The sequence below is a fragment of the Brienomyrus brachyistius genome, chromosome 12 (assembly GCF_023856365.1).
Source record: "Brienomyrus brachyistius isolate T26 chromosome 12, BBRACH_0.4, whole genome shotgun sequence".
Lineage (NCBI taxonomy): Eukaryota > Metazoa > Chordata > Actinopteri > Osteoglossiformes > Mormyridae > Brienomyrus > Brienomyrus brachyistius.
In genome coordinates, this window is record NC_064544.1 from 2,522,408 (window position 1) to 2,541,346 (window position 18,939).

At 45.5% G+C, this 18,939-nt stretch overlaps 2 protein-coding genes across 3 annotated transcripts; both read right to left on the reverse strand.

Annotated features, from left to right (window-relative positions):
• Positions 1 to 46: 46 nt before the first annotated feature.
• LOC125704708 (transmembrane protein 109-like) lies at positions 47 to 2,941 on the reverse strand. 2 transcript variants are annotated; one of them, XM_048970666.1, is made up of 4 exons: positions 1,932 to 2,941; positions 1,592 to 1,651; positions 1,126 to 1,228; positions 47 to 770 (listed from the first exon to the last, which is right to left on the reverse strand). In XM_048970666.1, exons 1-4 carry the CDS (start codon positions 2,151 to 2,153, stop codon positions 409 to 411), a joined length of 747 nt encoding a protein of 248 aa, XP_048826623.1. In that variant the 5' UTR covers positions 2,154 to 2,941; the 3' UTR covers positions 47 to 408. The 2 variants fall into 2 exon arrangements, with proteins under 2 accessions (XP_048826623.1, XP_048826624.1); XM_048970667.1 differs by lacking the exon at positions 1,592 to 1,651 and having other exon boundaries at positions 1,932 to 2,934.
• rnf20 (ring finger protein 20, E3 ubiquitin protein ligase) lies at positions 2,273 to 16,176 on the reverse strand. Its single transcript, XM_048970578.1, has 22 exons — positions 16,070 to 16,176; positions 15,107 to 15,303; positions 14,614 to 14,682; positions 13,463 to 13,561; positions 13,228 to 13,375; positions 12,164 to 12,349; positions 10,711 to 10,826; positions 10,418 to 10,564; positions 10,263 to 10,337; positions 10,048 to 10,167; positions 9,748 to 9,927; positions 8,912 to 9,047; positions 8,641 to 8,762; positions 8,393 to 8,549; positions 7,283 to 7,562; positions 6,537 to 6,654; positions 6,076 to 6,225; positions 5,705 to 5,917; positions 5,344 to 5,469; positions 4,593 to 4,733; positions 3,932 to 4,036; positions 2,273 to 3,823 (listed from the first exon to the last, which is right to left on the reverse strand). The coding sequence occupies exons 2-22, from the start codon at positions 15,272 to 15,274 to the stop codon at positions 3,647 to 3,649; spliced, it is 3,033 nt and encodes a 1,010-aa protein (XP_048826535.1). The 5' UTR covers positions 15,275 to 15,303; positions 16,070 to 16,176; the 3' UTR covers positions 2,273 to 3,646.
• Between the last annotated feature and the right edge of the window lie 2,763 nt (positions 16,177 to 18,939).

Genomic DNA, 18,939 nt, shown 5'->3' on the forward strand with positions numbered 1-18,939 from the left:
GATAAGAAGACAGCAATATGAAGTCATTTATCCAATCGCATACATCTTCCATTTGGTCACTTTTAATATTTCATTGTACGAGCAAAAGACAGTAACATGTTTTGCTTTAACAAATCTCGAGTAATTCTTGAGAATTTCTAAACCCTGCACTTTAACTCCTTGCTTTGTGGAAGTTTTTTTTTTTCAGCTGTAACTATCCATACATGCATTTTATCCGTCAATAATTTCCATTTTATTTGCTCCACCACAGAAATGACCAATCAGCACAAACCGAACGTAACCCGTCATTCCTGCATGCATTCTACATGACATCATAAAGTGAAAGACCTCACTCCCACACATGTAATAAAGACAAGCTTTATTACAGATTGTCAAGCCCACTGACCCAACTCCACCTCCGGACATACATCATTCCTCCAGATTGCGTTCGATCCTCTTCATCGATCCCTCCAAACCTTTCACACGTTTCTCCAGATTGCGGGATCTGTCCTGCTCAGACCCGACTTGAGTCAGACCCAAAAGGGCGCAGGTGAACACCAAGGCGCCTAGACGCCAGGCAGTGGTGTTGGTGCTCGCACTGGTGTCGCTCACGATGACCACGAAGAGCCACAGGGCGATGCTCAGCTTCAGAAGCCAAAGAACCCGCCTCAGAACGCACAGAACCAAATGCAGACACAGGGAGATGACCCAGTAGCCGATCACCGCCAGCAGAGCCCACTGAGCGACGAAGGCAACCCCTTCTGCAGTGAAATGCGGAAAAGGCAGCTTGACTGCAAGCAAGGAGAGAAAACGTCCATTACAAAGTGCTCTGACACTGCTCAATCACTGCATTTTTCCCAAATCCAGTTTAAGCGAAAATATCACATTTTAAAAACCAGAAGAACCGTTTGATTTTACATGGCATGAGGTGTTTATTTTTGGGATCTCTGGGAAGAATGTTCGTTTTTATTTAAACCAACTGGTTTTTCTGGTTTCAAGCGGGGGATTAGAGAAGGTGGGACCTCCACCCATCCAGCTATTTGCACAAGTTATTTGCCCAGGCAGAGCTACTCGTACACGAGGGCCGCAGCGACAGCGATGTCCACGTGTCGCGGCGCGATCACGTACCAGCAATGCGGTTCTCACCTGACACTCCGGTTGCACTCAGGATCTCGGTCACGTAGACGGCAATCACGTTCAAGCCACTGGCTGCTCCCGTCGACAGAAATCCGACTGCCACTTTAAAGTACTGAAGAGAGAGAGACCATCTCACATGCAGCAGTTTTCAATCCGTACATGTGGTACTCAGTCATGTGGAGGGAGGAAGGACCTTAAATGCAGTGTATTAGGGTTTGCAAAATGATTGACCTAAACAATACAGGTTTTTATCAAAGCACACTTGTAACATATGAACACAGCTGAGGTCTCTCAGCCCGCTTCACAGCTGCAGGGAAGACTAACACCGACAGCTGCCATTCATGCACCTGTTGTTGTACAGTGGCTGCATTGTTCTGACTACAACAGCTCAGCAGAGATGTACATAAATACAAACAAAAATTATGATCTTAAAACGCTGACAACCTGAATTCACACACTAGTTTCAGGTTCTCACCTCCAATAAGGCCTCTAGTTTCTCCTGGTCAAACACAGAGTGAAGGTGCAATTTAGCATTCTGTGTGAGGAGGGGATGTGGCAGGAGGGAGGGAGGGTAAGCCACAGCGGACCAGGTACAGGGTTAAGGAGACAAAAGACAAGTTAAGGCAGTTACAGGGCGGTGGAGAAGAGGACCGCGCCAAGCAGGAAAGGAAAAGCTGAGGATTATAAGTGTCAGAATCAAAGATGCCAGATTTCCGATTGGTTAAACCTTCTGGCAGCAAGGACTGGCGTTTCAGAGGAGGGTGTAGAGAATCGCAGTCAGCGATAATGTTGCTGATACCGCCTCCCTTCCTCACCTCAGTGGTCGTTTCGATGACCCGCGATCCGACGACGGACACTAGTAGCTGGTGTGCTTTCCCGCACGCTTCGTCCAGGACACCCCGCAGTCCCACCAGCAGCTCACTGGGGGTCTGGAAAGCCCCCACATCCGCGGTGCATGGGGGCACCGCTCCGCAAAGCGTGATCACAGCTAAAGCCAGCAGACTGAGGCGTACTTTGCAAATCCCTCCTACAGCCATTTTTATATCAATAACGAAGTATTGGACGTACGCAAAATTAATTCAATCACTAAATGATTATATTTTAGGCATTCGGTTTCTTGGGGCTTTTAATTCACAATCGGCTTATGTATTTCCGCAAAAAAAAAAAAAAACTAAACTCGCAAAATAAACTGAATAGCGATCACGTTGTTCAATTTATTATTAGCAACAAATGACAGCACACCCAACTGAGTCAACATGCAGATAAGAATAAACTCCCAGCCGTCGGTAATGTCTTCGAAACACAACACCAGCAATAAAACAATTCTATAGCGATGTTTGGCAAACACTGAATTGGTTAAATGCACTTTTGGATTATTCCACCCTAATATTTAATTACAACCCGGCAACGCTGCAGAACTGCATCTCATGCCTTTTTACACCGTGACCAAGGACACGCGCGTTACTGTGTTACCATTAAATAGCTATATTTAGTACTGAACAAAGTTAAAAATAGAATCTGGCCGAATAATACGCCTATATTTTAAATATATCGAGAAATCTGCAGAAGAAAAAAGTCGGACGCTGCTTCTCCCAGGAATTTTCCAAGTTTGACGCTTAAAACAAAAGAGGCGGCGGTCGAGCTGGAAAACGCTGTGCTGATTGAAGGCGTTTAAATCTCTTTTATGCCAGTTTCTGCAGTTGAAGGCGTTATCAATCGGTAAAGCCAGCAGGGAGCTGCTATTGTTTGGCGGATATATAATGACCTGAAAAAAAGTTTTGGGCGCCCCCAGCGCGACGCACACGCTGCCTCCCCACTGGCTCGCCGCCTTTAAATTTTCCAGCTCCGCGTCCGCCTGCATGCCACCCAGATGGGCCGTACGAAACGGAGGGATCCTGGGATTTGTGGTTCCGCTTAACCACTGCGCATCAAACCACGACAAATTGCTGTAACCCCCGCCCAAAAACACACAGCCAACATACAAACAAGTTTTATCGTCATTTTTTTTTATTAATTGCAAATAAGCAATTACAAATCTGAACCATAAGGAGAATAGAAACCAATACAACGACTTAAAGCAGCTTTGAAATAAAAATGAATAATTATAATCATGAAAAACAAAAACGAAAAGAGGCAGGCAACAAAAACTCAGGTTGCCCAACTTTTGAGCTTAAGTCCTGTGTATTTTCTCTTCAAATCAGTTACTCAATATACTAGTTTCGGACTGAAATAATTGCTTTTTGCTTCGCAGTTCATGAGCCCATGCTGGCTGTTCACGGTTCCCTCCCACAGCTCTCCCGAGGTTCTTGAAGAGGAACTACGCCTGAGACAGGCTGTGCGCTTAACGTTTCGGCTAAATTTATACAACCTATTCTTCGACCTCCACAACCTCAGTGCTGGGAAGTAGCTATTTGAAATTCTAGCACAAATCACAAACCTCACTCGGTCTTACTGTCCATTTTTGTCACATTTTTCTAGCAGGGACGGAGTAGTTCCCTCCTCACCCCCGTAAGCCCCGCCCACTGGGTGTCTATCCAATGTAGATGCGGTGGAAGTCGTTAGCCCCGAAAGCGGCGTTGCACTTGGGACACTTCCTCTGACGCGTGTCGTACCGTGTCTTCACGCACTCGAAGCAGAAGACGTGGAAACACTTTGTCAGGACGGCGTCCTTCACACGCGAGTTACAGCAGGGGCAGGTGAGACGTGCCTACGAGGGGAGGGAGAGAGAGAGGGGGCGGAGTTACAGAGGCTCATTGGCCAGGCTGAGCAAACATCACGGGACACCCATGCTCTGACTGGGAGGGCAGACACCTACTTTATACTCATTAATCTCCTGATTGAGAATTTCGTCACAGTTTGAAATGTTCTCCGTGGGTTTCTTAGCCTTCTCGAGTTTCCTCCTCAACTTCGAAATGTCCTCCTGAAAACGATTAATGAAAATTATTAGTGTAGTAGAAAGCCGTCAATAGTGTAGGAATTGGTACATTACTACGAGAGTTGAGCTGGTACGAAATCGTGAAAATGACGTGAAGTGAAAATGACTGTCATTGTTGACACACCACAGCACACAGTGGACAACAATGACATGTGTCCTCTGCATTTAACCCATGTGAGACATAGAAGTGGGCAGCTAATTCAGCACCTGGGGAGCAGTACGCTGCTGTTTGGGGATTCGAACCAACAACCTTCCACTCACAAACACCCTTCCCTAACCATTAGGCCACTACTACTTAATATATCACTTATCCCATCCAGGGTGTCCCCCACTCACTGCAACTCTGATCTTTATGCATGGAGGGACGGACAGAGTGTAGACCGTCTTTGAATATCTCACTTTGCACTTCTGTGTCTCTTTGTGATATTTACACCTCATCAGAAGCAATGACTGCTGGTGCAGTAAGTGAATCCGCTCGCTGTTCATAGCCTAAAGCTTCGCGGACACACGGGACACGTCACTGGTTGCGCCTGCTACATGCCTGGGCCCGGCGCGCATTAAAGGACTCCTTCTCCCGGGAAATGCTGTTCTCGATCACTTCCTCTCGCACCCCGTTGAGCCTTTGCTGAACGCTATCCAGCTGAGTGCGGATCTCCTCCGAGAGCAACGCTGACTCCTGGGCCTGGTAAGATGGAAGGGGGAGGTGCATGCGTTACGAGGGGAGGTGCATAGCCAAACACACGAGCCAAGCAGGGCAGCGTACTGTCTTTGCACATATATCAGCGTGACTTTCCTAACATTAACATTGTGAATACAAATGACTGACATATCACACTGCAAACTTCCATAACCCTGCAATCATTGACCGTACTATAAATACATATTATAAATATTGTACTGCACATAAAGCTTTTAGTCCGACATTAATGTTAAGCAACGAATATTAGGCAGACACACCCAAAATTTAGGGGGCGGAGTTTTACGGATCATGTGGGTTTCCTCCCACAGTCAAAAGACACATGGTGAGGTTAACTGGCGTCTAACGGCCTATAATATGGGTGTATGTGTGTCTGTCCAGAGTGGAACTCTTGGGTCCCAAACTATTTCAGGATTAAGCCACTCCTCCACAACTCCGTACAGGTAGTTGAGAGACGGATAGATCGATAGGGATATTGATCATAAACGTGACCTTTGTGTCTTACTATTTGCACTCGAAAATACAGCTTCTTCTTGCTTTGCCAATATTTCAGCTGGGATTGTACAATAAAGGGGAGCGTGCAGCTCTGGTTCACCTTGCGTTTGTTCATCTCCAGAGCCTGGGTCCGAAGTGCCAGTTCTCGCTCTGCGGCACTAATGGTGCCCTGTAGGAGACGCTCCTTCTCTTCCAGTTTTCTGACTACCTGCAGCTGGGCATCAACCTTACAGAAAAAAAAGGGAATCATGTGATGCAACATAAGACCGGTTTCTGTTAACATCTGGGAATGAATTCCCTTCACATGAGTAGCAAATGTCAACAAGTTGTAATTCTGTTGTTGTGTGTTCATTGATGTTCACAATAACTTCTGCAAAGCCTCAAACATTTCACCTTTAATTAATGTAATTAATTACTGGGAAAAAAAGACTTAAGACTATAGAGTGGCTCGCCCAGCGTACCTGAGTTTTCAGCGTTAGCAGCTGGTCGGCCAGCTCTTCCTTCTCCTCCTTCAGCAGTTTGTGGATCTGGTTGGATTTGATCCTCTCACTCATCAGTTTGAAGTTGGCGTCGTCCTTCTCCCTCAGCTGCTGCATGAGTCGGATGTTCTGCTCCTGCATGTCCTCAAACGCCTGGCCGGTCACGTCCATCTCGCTGAGGAGCGCGTCTTCCTCCTGAGGCAGAGGATGGCCACATGAGCACGTGGGCGCGCACACACACACACACACACACACACACACACACACACACACACACACACACACACACACACACACACACACACACACACGTGCGCCCTCGTCGCGCTGACAAAAAGCCACGGCATACACACCTGCTTGGCCAGGGACAGTTTCTTGTTGAGAATGTCGATCTGTTCTTCTACTAAGTGGATCTTCCTCAATGCCTCCTCGTCCGCCATCTTCTTCCCCTCCCTCCTCTCCCTCTCCTCCAGCTCCCGCAGGCGCTGTTTGAGCTCCTCAGCCTGACGGAGGGCAGGACCGCTCAGAACCCCAAATGCCTAACCCCTTCCATTTTAAATCATAAAAATCCCACATTTGTCCCCGAGTCTACCAGCACAATTCCTTCATCGAGCGGTGACCTGTCGCGTGTAAGACGGGGTGGGGGGGGGTCAATGTATAATGCCGTTTGGTCAATGCAAATGCACGAAACCGAGGGCTTCAGCGAAATGCGTCAAAGATAGCTGGGGTAAACAAACAATGATGGCACAGCACTCTCTTCCGAGAAACAGGGTGCACTGTTCGCACGAGCATGTGACGTGTACCAGGCACACACCTCAGACTTGGCCTTCTTCTCGGCTGCCATCAGCTGCACTTTGTCCCGCTGCTCCTTGGGCGCTGACCTGTACATGTCCAGCAGTAGCTTCATCTCTTTCTGGGACTCCTGTGCTTTCCTGGTGAGAGAAGAGGAGTTTGCCACCCGTGTCTCAATCACAGCCACCAACACTACTGAAAATTGTACAATCACCCCAAATACTATTTTCATGATAAAATATTACGTTTAAATTATCATTTAGAATTTCAAAATTGCTTTTTAGTGGACATTCGGTAAGTCAGTTACTGATAATCAGCCGTCCAGGGTTTATCTATTACAATAAAAACTTAACCAAACAACTTTATCAAAGTAAATTCACAAAGAAATCACTCAAAAGCATCCGATGGGGGCAAAACAACTGCTGTCCTAACGATTAATGTTTAACGTCACAAACACACCAATCAATAAAATCAATATGATTCTCTCACTCAGACCTTTGTTCCATATTGGACGCTCAGAGATCCTTAACTCTGCTGAATCGCACGTTAGTGTTTTATTTGCATCTTGTGAAATGCTTCCTTTCCTACATTCACTTCATGCACCATTTCAGATTTGAACTGTGAACACATTCAAAGCAATAACACAAACACTAGTCTGTTTCAATCATGGTATGTTCATAATTATCATGGCTGAGACTGTCAAACTACTTTTTTGTGTATAAGTTTTCACATGACACCTGGGTTAAATTCTGATGGTAAATAACATACTTCAGCTCTGCTCTGACAATCTTCAGTTGCTCCATTTCCTTCCTCTTTGGTCCTCCAATCACAGCACATCGCTCAGCCAAGCCATCCTCTGATTGGCTGCTTGTGCTAGGCCTCTCCCTCTCTTCCTTCACCGGTCCACCTGGTCCTCCGCGGGCAGCTTTCTCTCGCTCACGCTCCCTTTCTCTCTCCCTCTCTCGCTCCCTCTCTTTCTCCTTTTCCTTCTCTTCCTCCTTTATCGTCCCTTCTCCATCTGCCCCAGGCTCCGTCTTCACAGTTGGTCCTGAAGATGCAGAAAGGAACGTGTGAGTAGTATCGAAATGTAGGGCGCAAGTAAGGCCGAGCGATATATCGATATCACGCATGCCCAATAATCACCAGGACTTCAGATGACAGGCAAAACATTTGGCCCAACGCCAGCCTTTCGGTACTATATGGATGTTTATTTATGCCCACAATTTATTAAGCAGATTAATAGTATGACTAAAACATTGAGGCATTTTATGACGCCCAAACGTTAATAAGTTCGGCGTATCCTTATGTTTAATAAACATGTCAGATTTTAAACTGCAAAAAGTACCGCCACACCTCCGACGTCTTTTTACCATGTTTATCTGCAAGATCGCCTCTTTTAAAAGATATCGTGGCTGCTGAGCTGTGCCTTTCTTCACTGACACTTCACAGATCGCACTAAGGTATACCAAACACAGTATACCAAAGACAGTATACCAAACACGGTATACCAAACACAGTATACCAAAACAGCCTGATGTGGTGTACTCCGCTAACCAAATTTAATTAAGATTACTAAGTTTTGGGTGTCACAAGGCGCATCTCATTAATATTTTAGCTGTACTACTAATCTGCTTAACAGATATTGGGCGTAAATAAACGCCCGTTCAGTATCGCAAAGCCGATGTCCGGCCAAATGCTTCGCCTTTGATCTGGTGATTACTGCCACATATCATCCGTATGATATCGCCCAGCCTTAGGCGCAAGTCACCAGCTGTGGTGCCCCTATTCTCTGATGGTCAATATCCATGATGTATATTTAATTAATATTTAACAAATATTACAATGAAATCCAACACGATAAAGTGGAGGGAGACCCACCTATGCTGGTGGGTGTGGCAGATCCATTGTCAGGCTCCGCCTTCACAGGAACTTCACAGGAAGGGGCAGGCGTTAGGGGAGAGACGGTCTCTTCCTTGACGTCCAGCTCCGTGCTGGACTGTGAGTGGAGGATAGAGCTGCCCTTCAGGGCCCTGGCCTATCAGGCGAAGGAGAGTGACTTCAGCATCAAATGAGACCCTGCGGCGCCCCCTGCCTGTCCTCCCTGGACCCTCCATGTGACCTGTCACCTGATTCAGCTCCGCCTGGGCCTCCCTCAGTCTCAGCTTGTACTTCAGCACCTCACCCTTCATCTGCTGGTTGTGCGTCTGCAAGGTGCTGATCAGGTGACGCATCTCCCTGTTAATGGGCCCTGAGAAGAACAGTGAGGCAAATCGTACGCTGATGGCCCCGCGCGACACGCCATTACACTCTCACTCAAGCATCTCGATGGCATCGCATAAGCAGTTTAAGCGAATCACGTCCCTTTGGACGCGCCCTCCCCGCCCACCGGCTCCCTACCTGCTTGCTCATTGGCCGCCAAGGTCTGCTCGAACTCGATCCTCAGCATCTCGTACTCCTTGCGCACCTGAGCCAACGTGTCCTCCAGCTGGATCACCTCAGTGCGAACCTTCCTCTGGAGAGAGACTTCGTCATTCTGCAACAATGAGTAACAATCTCACGGTAAAAAAAAAAAAAGCATCAGAGCTAAAGACTAAATAATAAATACTAAAATAATGGAGAAGATCGAACTGGATAATGAACCATTTTCCATATAGGAGGACACGGGATTCCATCAGCTCTGTCTCAGCTTAGTAGTAGGGCTGCCACTTTCAGTCACAAGAAATAACACCCCCACATCGCCCACTGGTTCGCAACAGGACGCAGCATTTTATTTTACTATATGGGATGATCCAGTAAAATACGGGAAAGATGGCAACTCTACTAAGAAGAGGCCTCAAAGTACTGACCGGCGAGATATTTTTAATACGGCCCAAATATGGCAAGTTTTCAATTCTTTATCATCGACCTTTTGTTTTCCGCAGAATAAACGTAACGTACGACGTAATGTTATTCTGCTAAGTTTCAGGGCTGGCACCTCATGCCCACCCCCCAGCTGGGCAGGTAGCTTAGAGGTAAGCTGGTATCGGTGTTGCGGAAATTGGACGAAAATATATCGGTGAACGGTAACAGTGCATCGCTAACATAGCGATACATTTGTATTCAAAACCTATGCGGATATTAAAAACATCGAGTTTCCTGCAAAAGGCAGGAAACTTAGCATAGATGCTTGTTCTACATAAACCACTGTAAACAGTCTGCACTACACTACGGCAGAGACATACACTCAACAGTACCTCCATGTGGTCTAACTGCCTGAGCCGGGCCGTTCTGGTGGTGCCGAGCCTGGCTCGAGTCTCGTCAAGCTGGGCCTTCAGAACCAGGGACTCGTTGTAGAGGACAGAGAACTGGGATTGCAGGCAGCGGTATTCGGAGGTTTCCCTCACTACCCCCTCGGCACGGCAGCAGAGCTCCACCTGGGACAAATGTCAATAACGCTTTGAAAGACGGTGTTTTCCAAAAACCTTGTTTACTTCTATAGTGACATACGTTTGCAAGGAAAAGCAACTGAAAGCGGTGCGATGTGGAGACCTCACCCTCATGTTGTTGTTCTCCTGGTAAACGTTCTGCAGGTCCTGCTGGAGCTTCTGCAGCTCGCTGAGTCTGTTCTCTGCCAGCTCCCTGTTCTCCTCCAACTCGCTGTTCATCTCCTCAAACTGCGAGGAAGAATAAAGATCACGGACAGAAACGGGGAAACGCGAGCGGAAAGCCGGCAGGGGCTCCGCGATGCCGCGACCTCAGAGTTCCTTACCTTCCGCTTGTTGATGGTGATGGTCCCACAAACACTGCTGGCTTCCCCGCACACCTTGTAGCCTTTACTGTTCACCTGCAGGCAGAGACCATGACCAAGCAGGAAGAGCCGGGTACACGTCCCCAGACACACAAGGACCGACGGTGCCGACATACCCTCTCCAACACCTCCCCAAGATGGGCGTTGAGCCGGTTTTCCCGTCGCCGGATCTTCTCCATGTCCCACTGCAGGTCCTCGATCAGAACCTGGAGCTCGCTGATCCGACTGTCGGCCCGCGTCACGGCCCGGCCCAAAGTCCGAGACTGAGACAGAGACCGACGAGCTCAAATTCCACCCAGCATCCTTACAATTACAGTAATTCCACTTCACCGCTGTAAGGTTGTTGAAGCGATTTTACTACAACGGAAGTTCACATGCCGTCAAGTTTTAACCTGGTAAATATAATTACCTCACTGGTCATATGACTGTGCCTTTGTTGTAGCTCCTCCGTCACCTGACACAGACGTTCGTTTTCATTGACCAGCAGACCGTTTAGCTGGGAAACAATTTCCGAGATACTGCCCTCTGTCAACACAGGCAGAGGAACGAGGACGATCACACTGTGCGTTTTATATGCAAATATTAATTACACATCAGTGTTATAATAAATGGCCATAGCAAAGCAAGTTTTCAAACACTGGAAAATGACGGATACACCCACAGATATACAGTATATATATATATATATATATAGTGCAAGTCTTAGGCAGTCAAAGAAAATGTCTAAAGCTATTCATCTTAACATAAGTGAATATTTGTCTGAAGTAAAAACGCAATTCAACATTAGGTGGGGTGGAATTTGTACTGGCAGAGCTCCTGAATCAATATCCTGCTAATGTTTGTTTGCTGATTCGACATGTATCACAATTTTTATTTTAAGTTTTTGCTGAACTGCAGTTCAGCTCTACATCTGAAGCAAAATCACGTGCTGTCATGGGGCACGCATTCATCGTGCGCCATTCAGTTACATCGGATTTGGTTGAGGACACACAATGAAACCATGGGTCCCTCCACCCCTCAAGGCACAAGGAAGACGCATCTCGGCTCTTCTCTGTCCTGGCACCTAGTTGGTGGAATGAACTCCCCCTTGATGTCCGAACAGCTGAATCCTTGACTGTCTTCAAGCGACAACTGAAAACATTCCTTTTTCAGAAATACCTGAAGTAGTTTGTCTGTATTCTTACTCAGCTCTTCTCCTTGTGTGTGTGTATAAAAAATTTTTTTTTTGCACTTTCTCATCAGAGTATTCAGATAGATGGTATTCATAGCCTTATTGAGCTAGTATCGGAAAAATTCATCGCAGAGTCTCAAAGCACTTATGTAAGTCGCCCTGGCTAAGGGCGTCTGCCAAATACTGTAAATGTAAATGAAACAAATTTGTTTCTTGAAATGGGCAAAACTTGACAAGTTACTTAAAAAATTAACAAGTAGATGTTCAACACTGAAAACCCCCCATGACACTTACATTAGTAGTTTGGGTACATTTTGTTTCCCAAAATATCACACAAACACCAGAGAGAGAGAGCAGTAGATGAGAACAACACCGTCTGCCGGTTCTGTTATATGTATGGTGCACTGGATGGTTACGGCACATAGTGGAATGACTTTAGGAGAGGTTTTGAAATCTCTAAGCAGACACATTTTAACAGACAATCTCATAGTTCTACAACATGAAAATCATTTAAAATCATCTTTGGATTGCCTAAGATTTTGGCAAAGTACTGCATATTTGCAAGTGATCAAGTATTCCTATTACCTATTTATGTACTAATTAATGTTTCCCCTTTTACATTTTTAGCATATCAAGGAAGGCATGAAGCCATTCTCTGAAGGCCATGACCCCCCCCTCCGTGCTTCCTCACCTGCCCCCGCATCTTGATTCTTTTCCATTAAGTCGACGGTGCCCTTAAGGCTCTCGTAGATCTCGACCACCCGACCAACCAGTTGCAGGCTCAGCTGCAGCCGCTCCTGTAGCTCCGCCTCCATCTCCTCGCTGGTGCTGCTGGCCAGAGTGGCGAGGAAGGAAGGGGCCGTTTCCCCTTGGTGCCCTGTGACGGTCAGTGCAGGACACATTGTTGGCATTGTCTCACGTGGAGTCACGCCTGATCGCATTCACGATCCATTAAGATCCGTAGTAACTATTATAAGGTCGTCTCCAGGTTACGAAAGAGATCCGTTGCCAAATTCGTAGTTAACTCAGAAAAATTCTAATACAATATAGAATTATAATCATTATTAAACAGTAATAATAAAAGTAACTAAATACCGGAATGTACCTTGATCTGAAGCACTACCGAAGCTGTACAATGTTTTCTTGAGCATCACAGAGTGGTTCATGCGTTCATTATATTTAACCCGAATTTTTAATTTCTGCTTTACAGCAGTCAATTTGTAAGTACGAGTTTTCTGTAAGTCGGGGGTTCTTAATCTGGGCACTGCCTGTACACTGATCGAGAGACCCCTGTAAGCAGATTAAGGGGGTGTATCGCTTAGTGTAATGGGTGCAGGAGAAAGGGCAGTACTGGCAGCTGTGTAATGACCCGCTGTCCATGTCTAACTAGTAAGACAGTATGTATGCAGTAATATACACGTGACGGACAGCTACACTATTGCAATATGGCCAAACAGACTGTTCACATGTAGGCAGAGACCATGTGCGAGCTGGAAGAGCCCGAAATGAGAATCCAAGGCAACACAAAGTTGTAATACATCATGCTGTCGATAATATTCTGCCATTATCGGAGACGGCTCTCATCCAATGACAAAGCAGAATAAAAACCTAAGTTGCTAATATTGGGAGAATATTCTCATCCTCGTTTAAGTGTATTGACTGGACGATGCATATACACACAAAACGAGTCTTTCTTGCCATATTTCGAAGCCACACTTCACATCCCTGGATTGATGGCCACACTCCGCATCTTACCTCGGTCTCTGACCCTCTCCTGGTTGGAGTCCCCATCTGGCTCTGGGGTCTCCGGCTTGAGGCTCCGCCCTTCTGCGGACGGCTGCTCTGCAGGCTCACTTCCTGATTGGTCATAGTGCCGGCCAATAAGACGCACATTTTCATCGAACTGTGGACAGAGGTACAAGAAGGCTGAGTGAATAGCTGGGAAGGCTACAGTGTTGGTCACATTCACTTTCCGTTCAGCCGGGATTACCTGGCTCCAGTACCGGTTCAGGATTAGCAGACTGGCATCATCGGTGGCCTGCCGTGTTTCCAGTCTCTCTGCTCTCTCCCTCAATTCATCCTCTATTACCTGAACACCAAAATAAATAACGAATAAACCAAAATTCATCATAGCGGGGAACTGATTCATTCATCCTGCTCAGATTATGCAGCTGGCAGTTAGAGAAGCATTCTTGTGAATGAAAGGTGGTTGGATCAAATCCCCGAGCAGCATGGCACCACCGAGGTACCCTGAGCAAGGCACTGCTCCCACGATCCCGCTCCCAGACATTCATAAACAGTCTAAACTCCATCCATCCATTAGCATCCATCCATCCATGCATTAGCATCAGGGTCACAGTGAGTGGGGGACACCCTGGATGGGATCAGTGACATATTAAGCAGTGGTGGCTTAATGGTTCGGAAAGTGAATTTGTGAGTGGAAGGTTGCTGGTTCGAATCCCGACTGTGCCCAACTACTGAATTAGCTGCCCCCTGCTATGTCACAATGTCATATACAGTTTAAATGCAGAGGACACATTTCATAGTTGTGCACTACGTGCTGTGGTGTGTCAACAAAGACAATTAAGCACTTCCACTTTTAACTTCTATTAAATCACTTAAAAATGCATCAAAACGTTTTATTACAAGTAATATTCTACCTTATTTTTTCGTAACGTCCCCGTGAAAATGCATTAAAATGAGTTATTAACAAACTGATTCTTGCAAGTCTCACCTACAGCAGAATCTAGTTCGTAAGTGAACACAGCAGTATGGTACGAGAAATGACATCAAAATACAAAAAACACGGGACAGAAATCAAGGCGTTGCGTAGGAATATCTTATTCACTGAAGAACTGAATACCTCGTCAGAGCTAATAATAAAAACGAACATTAAAGCTGATGAAAAAACATGATGTTTAGAGCAAAAGTGACCTTTTATTAAACTGATATTTCACTAAATTACGGAACCTTAAAAAAAAAAAAAAGGTTAGCGCTGAAGGAGGTGAAACCGTGCTCCAGTAAGGTGCGATTTCGATATAAAGAAGCTGAAAACAAATTCCTGACTGCCCTAGAACACATTCACGTGGAGATCGCAAATGTACCCAACACATGTTAAACTAAAGAGCATGACAGAAGTACCTGTCGTTGATCGAGAGCTTCCCCCAATTTTCGGTTCTTCACCTGAAGAGCTTTAATGTCCTGCTCCTCCTGTTAAAACAATCGAAAGAGAATTTAGGAGCAAAATTTGGTTTAAACTTTCTAGCTAATTTGTCTGCCTTTTTTTACTATTTAAAATTGAGTTCATCTGAAGCACTGCCACCAGCAGTCATGTTTGCAATCCGGCAAAAGGAGCTTTCAGAAAATACTTGTATATAGTATAATAAGACCCATTCAGATTAGACGTGTATTATAAGTATGTAGTATAAATCCAGGACGATTAAGCAAAAACCTTGAAATTCTAACGGGTAAATATTCTTATAGTATCATACGTATTAAACACACTAAATAACCTGTGCAAAAAACACAGGTACATAACTCAATATTTAACGCCATCTTGAGTCAAAGTTTTTCCCATAGCCAAAAAAGTATTTGACAAACTTTAAGGCACAAATGCACGGCCAAGCAAACTCACCAGATTAGACACCCCTCCCAGTTTGATGACTGTCTCCACGGCAGTGCTCCCTCCGCCTGCTCCCACCCCAGCCCCATCATCCCCTGCTTCACGTTCCCGCCGCTTCTCCGGAGGTCCGCTTGAAGAGCTGGAACTGCAGGGGTCATATGACCGTTTCTGTCCTGACATCCTTAGCACTCATAGGCTGGGGTTTGGCCCTGCAAATAGGTGGAAGATTTAGAAGAAAACATGTAAGGTGTTAAACGTTTCTGGTAAGAAGTCCTGGTGGCTTTATCTAAGTGTAAGTTTAGATACATTCAACCAGCATGCCAACATCTGGGCCACGGGGGAAGGTCTAGGTCAGCATCTACAGGTTAGCAAGAGTGTAGGAAACGTGACCAACTGGACAGCATGTGAAGGAGAAGAACGTCATTATTTCGGTAAAAACATAAACGATGATTTTCATTTTAATCACCTAGGAAATAACTGGGCTATTTAACGTCATCACTAATGGGTTACACACTTTAAATTGCAGAAATTAAAACTGTCAGGTAGAAAGCTATATTACTGTTTTAATAAGATCACAGTAACAACTTGTGCTATAGGATATGGTTTATTTTTCAGTTACTTTATCGCTTTCCAAAACGGTCTGAATTTGTGAAGGGCTAAACATTAGCTAGTAGCTCTGCACGCGATACACATTAAATAAGAGTGAAAATATTTTTTTAAGTGTTATACTGCGCAGATGTGTAATTCTTACAAAATAAGCAACCGCTATGCATAACAGTTTATGTTACCCAACTCATTAGCTATTACATTTAAACTGGTGCAAGTAGACGGGGTTAGAGTACCGACACAGTGCATATGAACTGAATATGAAACAGACACATCTAGTCAGCGGACTAAAACCAAACCCCGGAGCTAAACGGCCTCTTGACGGACTAACTATCTCCAGTAGACTTTTCATTAAATCTAGATCCTTACCGATCTTGAAAACTAGCTATATAGACAGCTAGCTGTTTATTATTTAAACTCTTCCTGTGCAATTGCTCCGCTCGTAAGAGCGGATGTCCTTCCCTGTGGGACCAAACTGCAGCCAATCGCGACCCTCCTGTCTGCGGTCGCCCGGCGTTATTTCGCCATCTCGTGGATGGAGGACTGAACTGACACTACCAATAGAACTTGGATCAGGAAAAACTCGCTGCATAAGTGTATCAGTTGTTAAAATGTGATTCGTAACTTCACCAAAACATATGCACATATTATAGTATATAGATAACTTATTGTATCTTTTTAATCTCCTGCCTGTATGTTTCCGAATCTGTATTTGTGGACGCGTTCCAAGGGGTAACTTAGGTACATGCGTGAACGTGCGCACGCCGGTAAAAAGCTCTCCTAACGGGACCGGAGGCAAGTCGTTCACGTTACGCTCAGGTGATTAAAAGTATGGCTTAAAAAACGAAATTCGAGGGCGAACCAAGCCATTGTTTTGTTCTGTGTAACTCATGTTTGGTTTTGTATGAATCCTGTGGCAAATTGGTTTTGATCATTTAAGTTCTCATATCGTTTTGTCTCGACGGTCGCATATTAGCGTGCTAGCTTACTGGCATGCTGAGGAGATGGTGCGGTTCCACGTTCATGACGTGCATTTCGCTCTCATCAGGGGAGCCAGGTGGACGGGACGCTCTGCTCACACAGCTCATGTTTTGTTTTAATTTTTCAGGTATTGAGAAGTTTTGTTTCAATGACGTAAAACCTGCTGGAAGTGTTATTTGCTGTATTCCATTGCAAGTTGAACTGTGGCGCTGTCTGTATTCATTAATGTGTACCTATTAAATATGTGTTAGACATGTATTAATTATAAAAAGGTTATGGATAATTATATGTGTGTTTTTATGTATGTGTAGGTAAATATGTATGTATGTTAATGGTTGCATTTGTTTCAAGTGATTTATTTAACTGATTAATAAATTGTTTTTTTTTTTGTACCTTTTTTTTATTTTATTTTGTTATGTTAAAAGTGCAAAAAGGTAAGGGGAAAAAAGCTCTTCTAACGTGGCCGGAGGGGAGCCCGGGGTACGGGACGCTCTGCTCACACAGCTCATGCCGTGTGTTATTATTTCAGCGTTTGAGCAATAAAACATCTGAGATTTAGACCCGTGTCCAGTCCCTTGCGCACGCCAGAACACAACGCAGAGTGGATAAGCGGCGCGGCACTTAGGGCCGGGTTACGTTGGTGCTGTGACCCGAATTCTACAAGTATCGACATCATCTCGATTGCCATGGGAATCTCATCTCAAGTTGGTCACAACAGTAGTGTGAGGAACACCTGATGTGTTGGGACAACTAATCAGGTTGAGTAGGACTTTAAAACGTCAACAGTGCAAATTGTATGTGAGTTGGTTTTTTTTTTTTTTTGAGAGAGTCTGTACCTAGTTTATTGTCATGGAATCGGTAGTGTGTTCAGAGGGAAGTGGCGTTTATGAGGGAGAAACCCCTCTTATGTGAGTTTTTGGAGAGGGCGGTTTCACAGAGATGCGGTTCAGACACCTAAGGTAGATAGGTTGAATACCCCCACGTTTTGTTCCACTCGTGCCCGGGGTCCTTCCGGTGGATTACAAATCCCACCAGCAGTAGCTAAATTGTGCACCCTTATTTCAGAGCTGGCTAATCAGATCGGTCAGTCTATTGTAGCACAAATACAGTGTGATAGGAGAGATGGTGAACCAATGTCCAAGAACATTGTGGCAGAAGCTCCCTTTACATCATCCATCAGCAAACGTCTCATTCAGGAACCCTATGACAGCCTAATGCAGGACGTTGAAGGCACTGCAGCTAAAGAGGTGCTGGACACTTTTAAACTTGGGAACCAACAACTTAAGATAGTTCAGCAATCGATACCTGCTCTCATTTCAGTAAGTTCTTGTAGCATATCTGAGGTCAAGGCTGCATTGTTACATCACAGTGATTGGGAGAGTAATGCAACGAATAGGGCCATCTGCCTTATCCAACATGTTCAACAGCTCCAATCATTTGGTCAAGATACCTTGCCCTCACTTACCTTGCAAGAACTGGAAGGTCACCAACTCCAGGATCCTATTATCTCCAGTGTTCTGCCATTTGTGATTGCAAAAGGCGTCCCTCCAGATGAGAGAGACGTGGTATGGATGCAAGATCACTGGCCATGCTGAAGCACTGGGATGAGCTTAGAGTACGGGATGGGATTTTGTGCAGGGAGACAAGAAGCCCTGTGAGTAAAACCAAAAGGTTTCAGTTGGTGTTGCCCATGAGTTTGCGGAGCAGGGCATTGGAAGGAGTTCATGATTTGGCAGGACACCAAGGTCAAGTTAGGACTCTTCACTTGAGCCAGAAAAATCACTGTCCTGCTAACATGGAGAGGGATGTGAAGGAATATGCTCGATGCTGTGAGAGGTGTGTGCTTGCCAAGACTCCGGAGCCTGCGGCATGAGCCCCTTTGGAGAGCATAAGGTCCTCTGCTCCAATGGAACTCGTCTGCATTGATTTTCGGTCTGCTGTAGACAGAAATAAAAGCTCAGCTGATGTGCTTGTGGCACCTGACCACTTCACAAAGATGGCATTTGCCTTTCCGTGTAAGAATCAGACTACCAAGCAAGTTGCCAGAAAGTTGTAGGACTGTATTTTTTGTGTATAGGGTTTCCCTCAGTGCACTCATTCAGACCAGGGACCCAGTTTTGAGAGTAAACTGGTGTCTGAACTGCTGCAGCTGTCTGGCGTTTCCACGTCTCATACCACAGCCTATCACCCCATAGGTAATGGAGGCACAGAACGGTTTAACCTCACTCTTGGGACTACAGCTTATGCACCATTCTACC

Bases quoted from the DNA above. Each gene is read 5' to 3' on its own strand.
- LOC125704708 (XM_048970666.1), bottom strand. From the start codon at position 2,153: ATGGCTGTAGGAGGGATTTGCAAAGTACGCCTCAGTCTGCTGGCTTTA. The intron at 1,229-1,591 runs GTGAGAACCTGA...CTCTCTCTTCAG, and splicing joins AACTAGAGGCCTTATTGGAG to TACTTTAAAGTGGCAGTCGG. The intron at 771-1,125 runs GTGAGAACCGCA...CCTTGCTTGCAG, and splicing joins GAGTGCAACCGGAGTGTCAG to TCAAGCTGCCTTTTCCGCAT.
- rnf20 (XM_048970578.1), bottom strand. From the start codon at position 15,274: ATGTCAGGACAGAAACGGTCATATGACCCCTGCAGTTCCAGCTCTTCA. The intron at 14,683-15,106 runs GTGAGTTTGCTT...TTGTTTTAACAG, and splicing joins TGGGAGGGGTGTCTAATCTG to GAGGAGCAGGACATTAAAGC. The intron at 6,226-6,536 runs GTGTGTGCCTGG...GCCCTCCGTCAG, and splicing joins AGAAGAAGGCCAAGTCTGAG to GCTGAGGAGCTCAAACAGCG.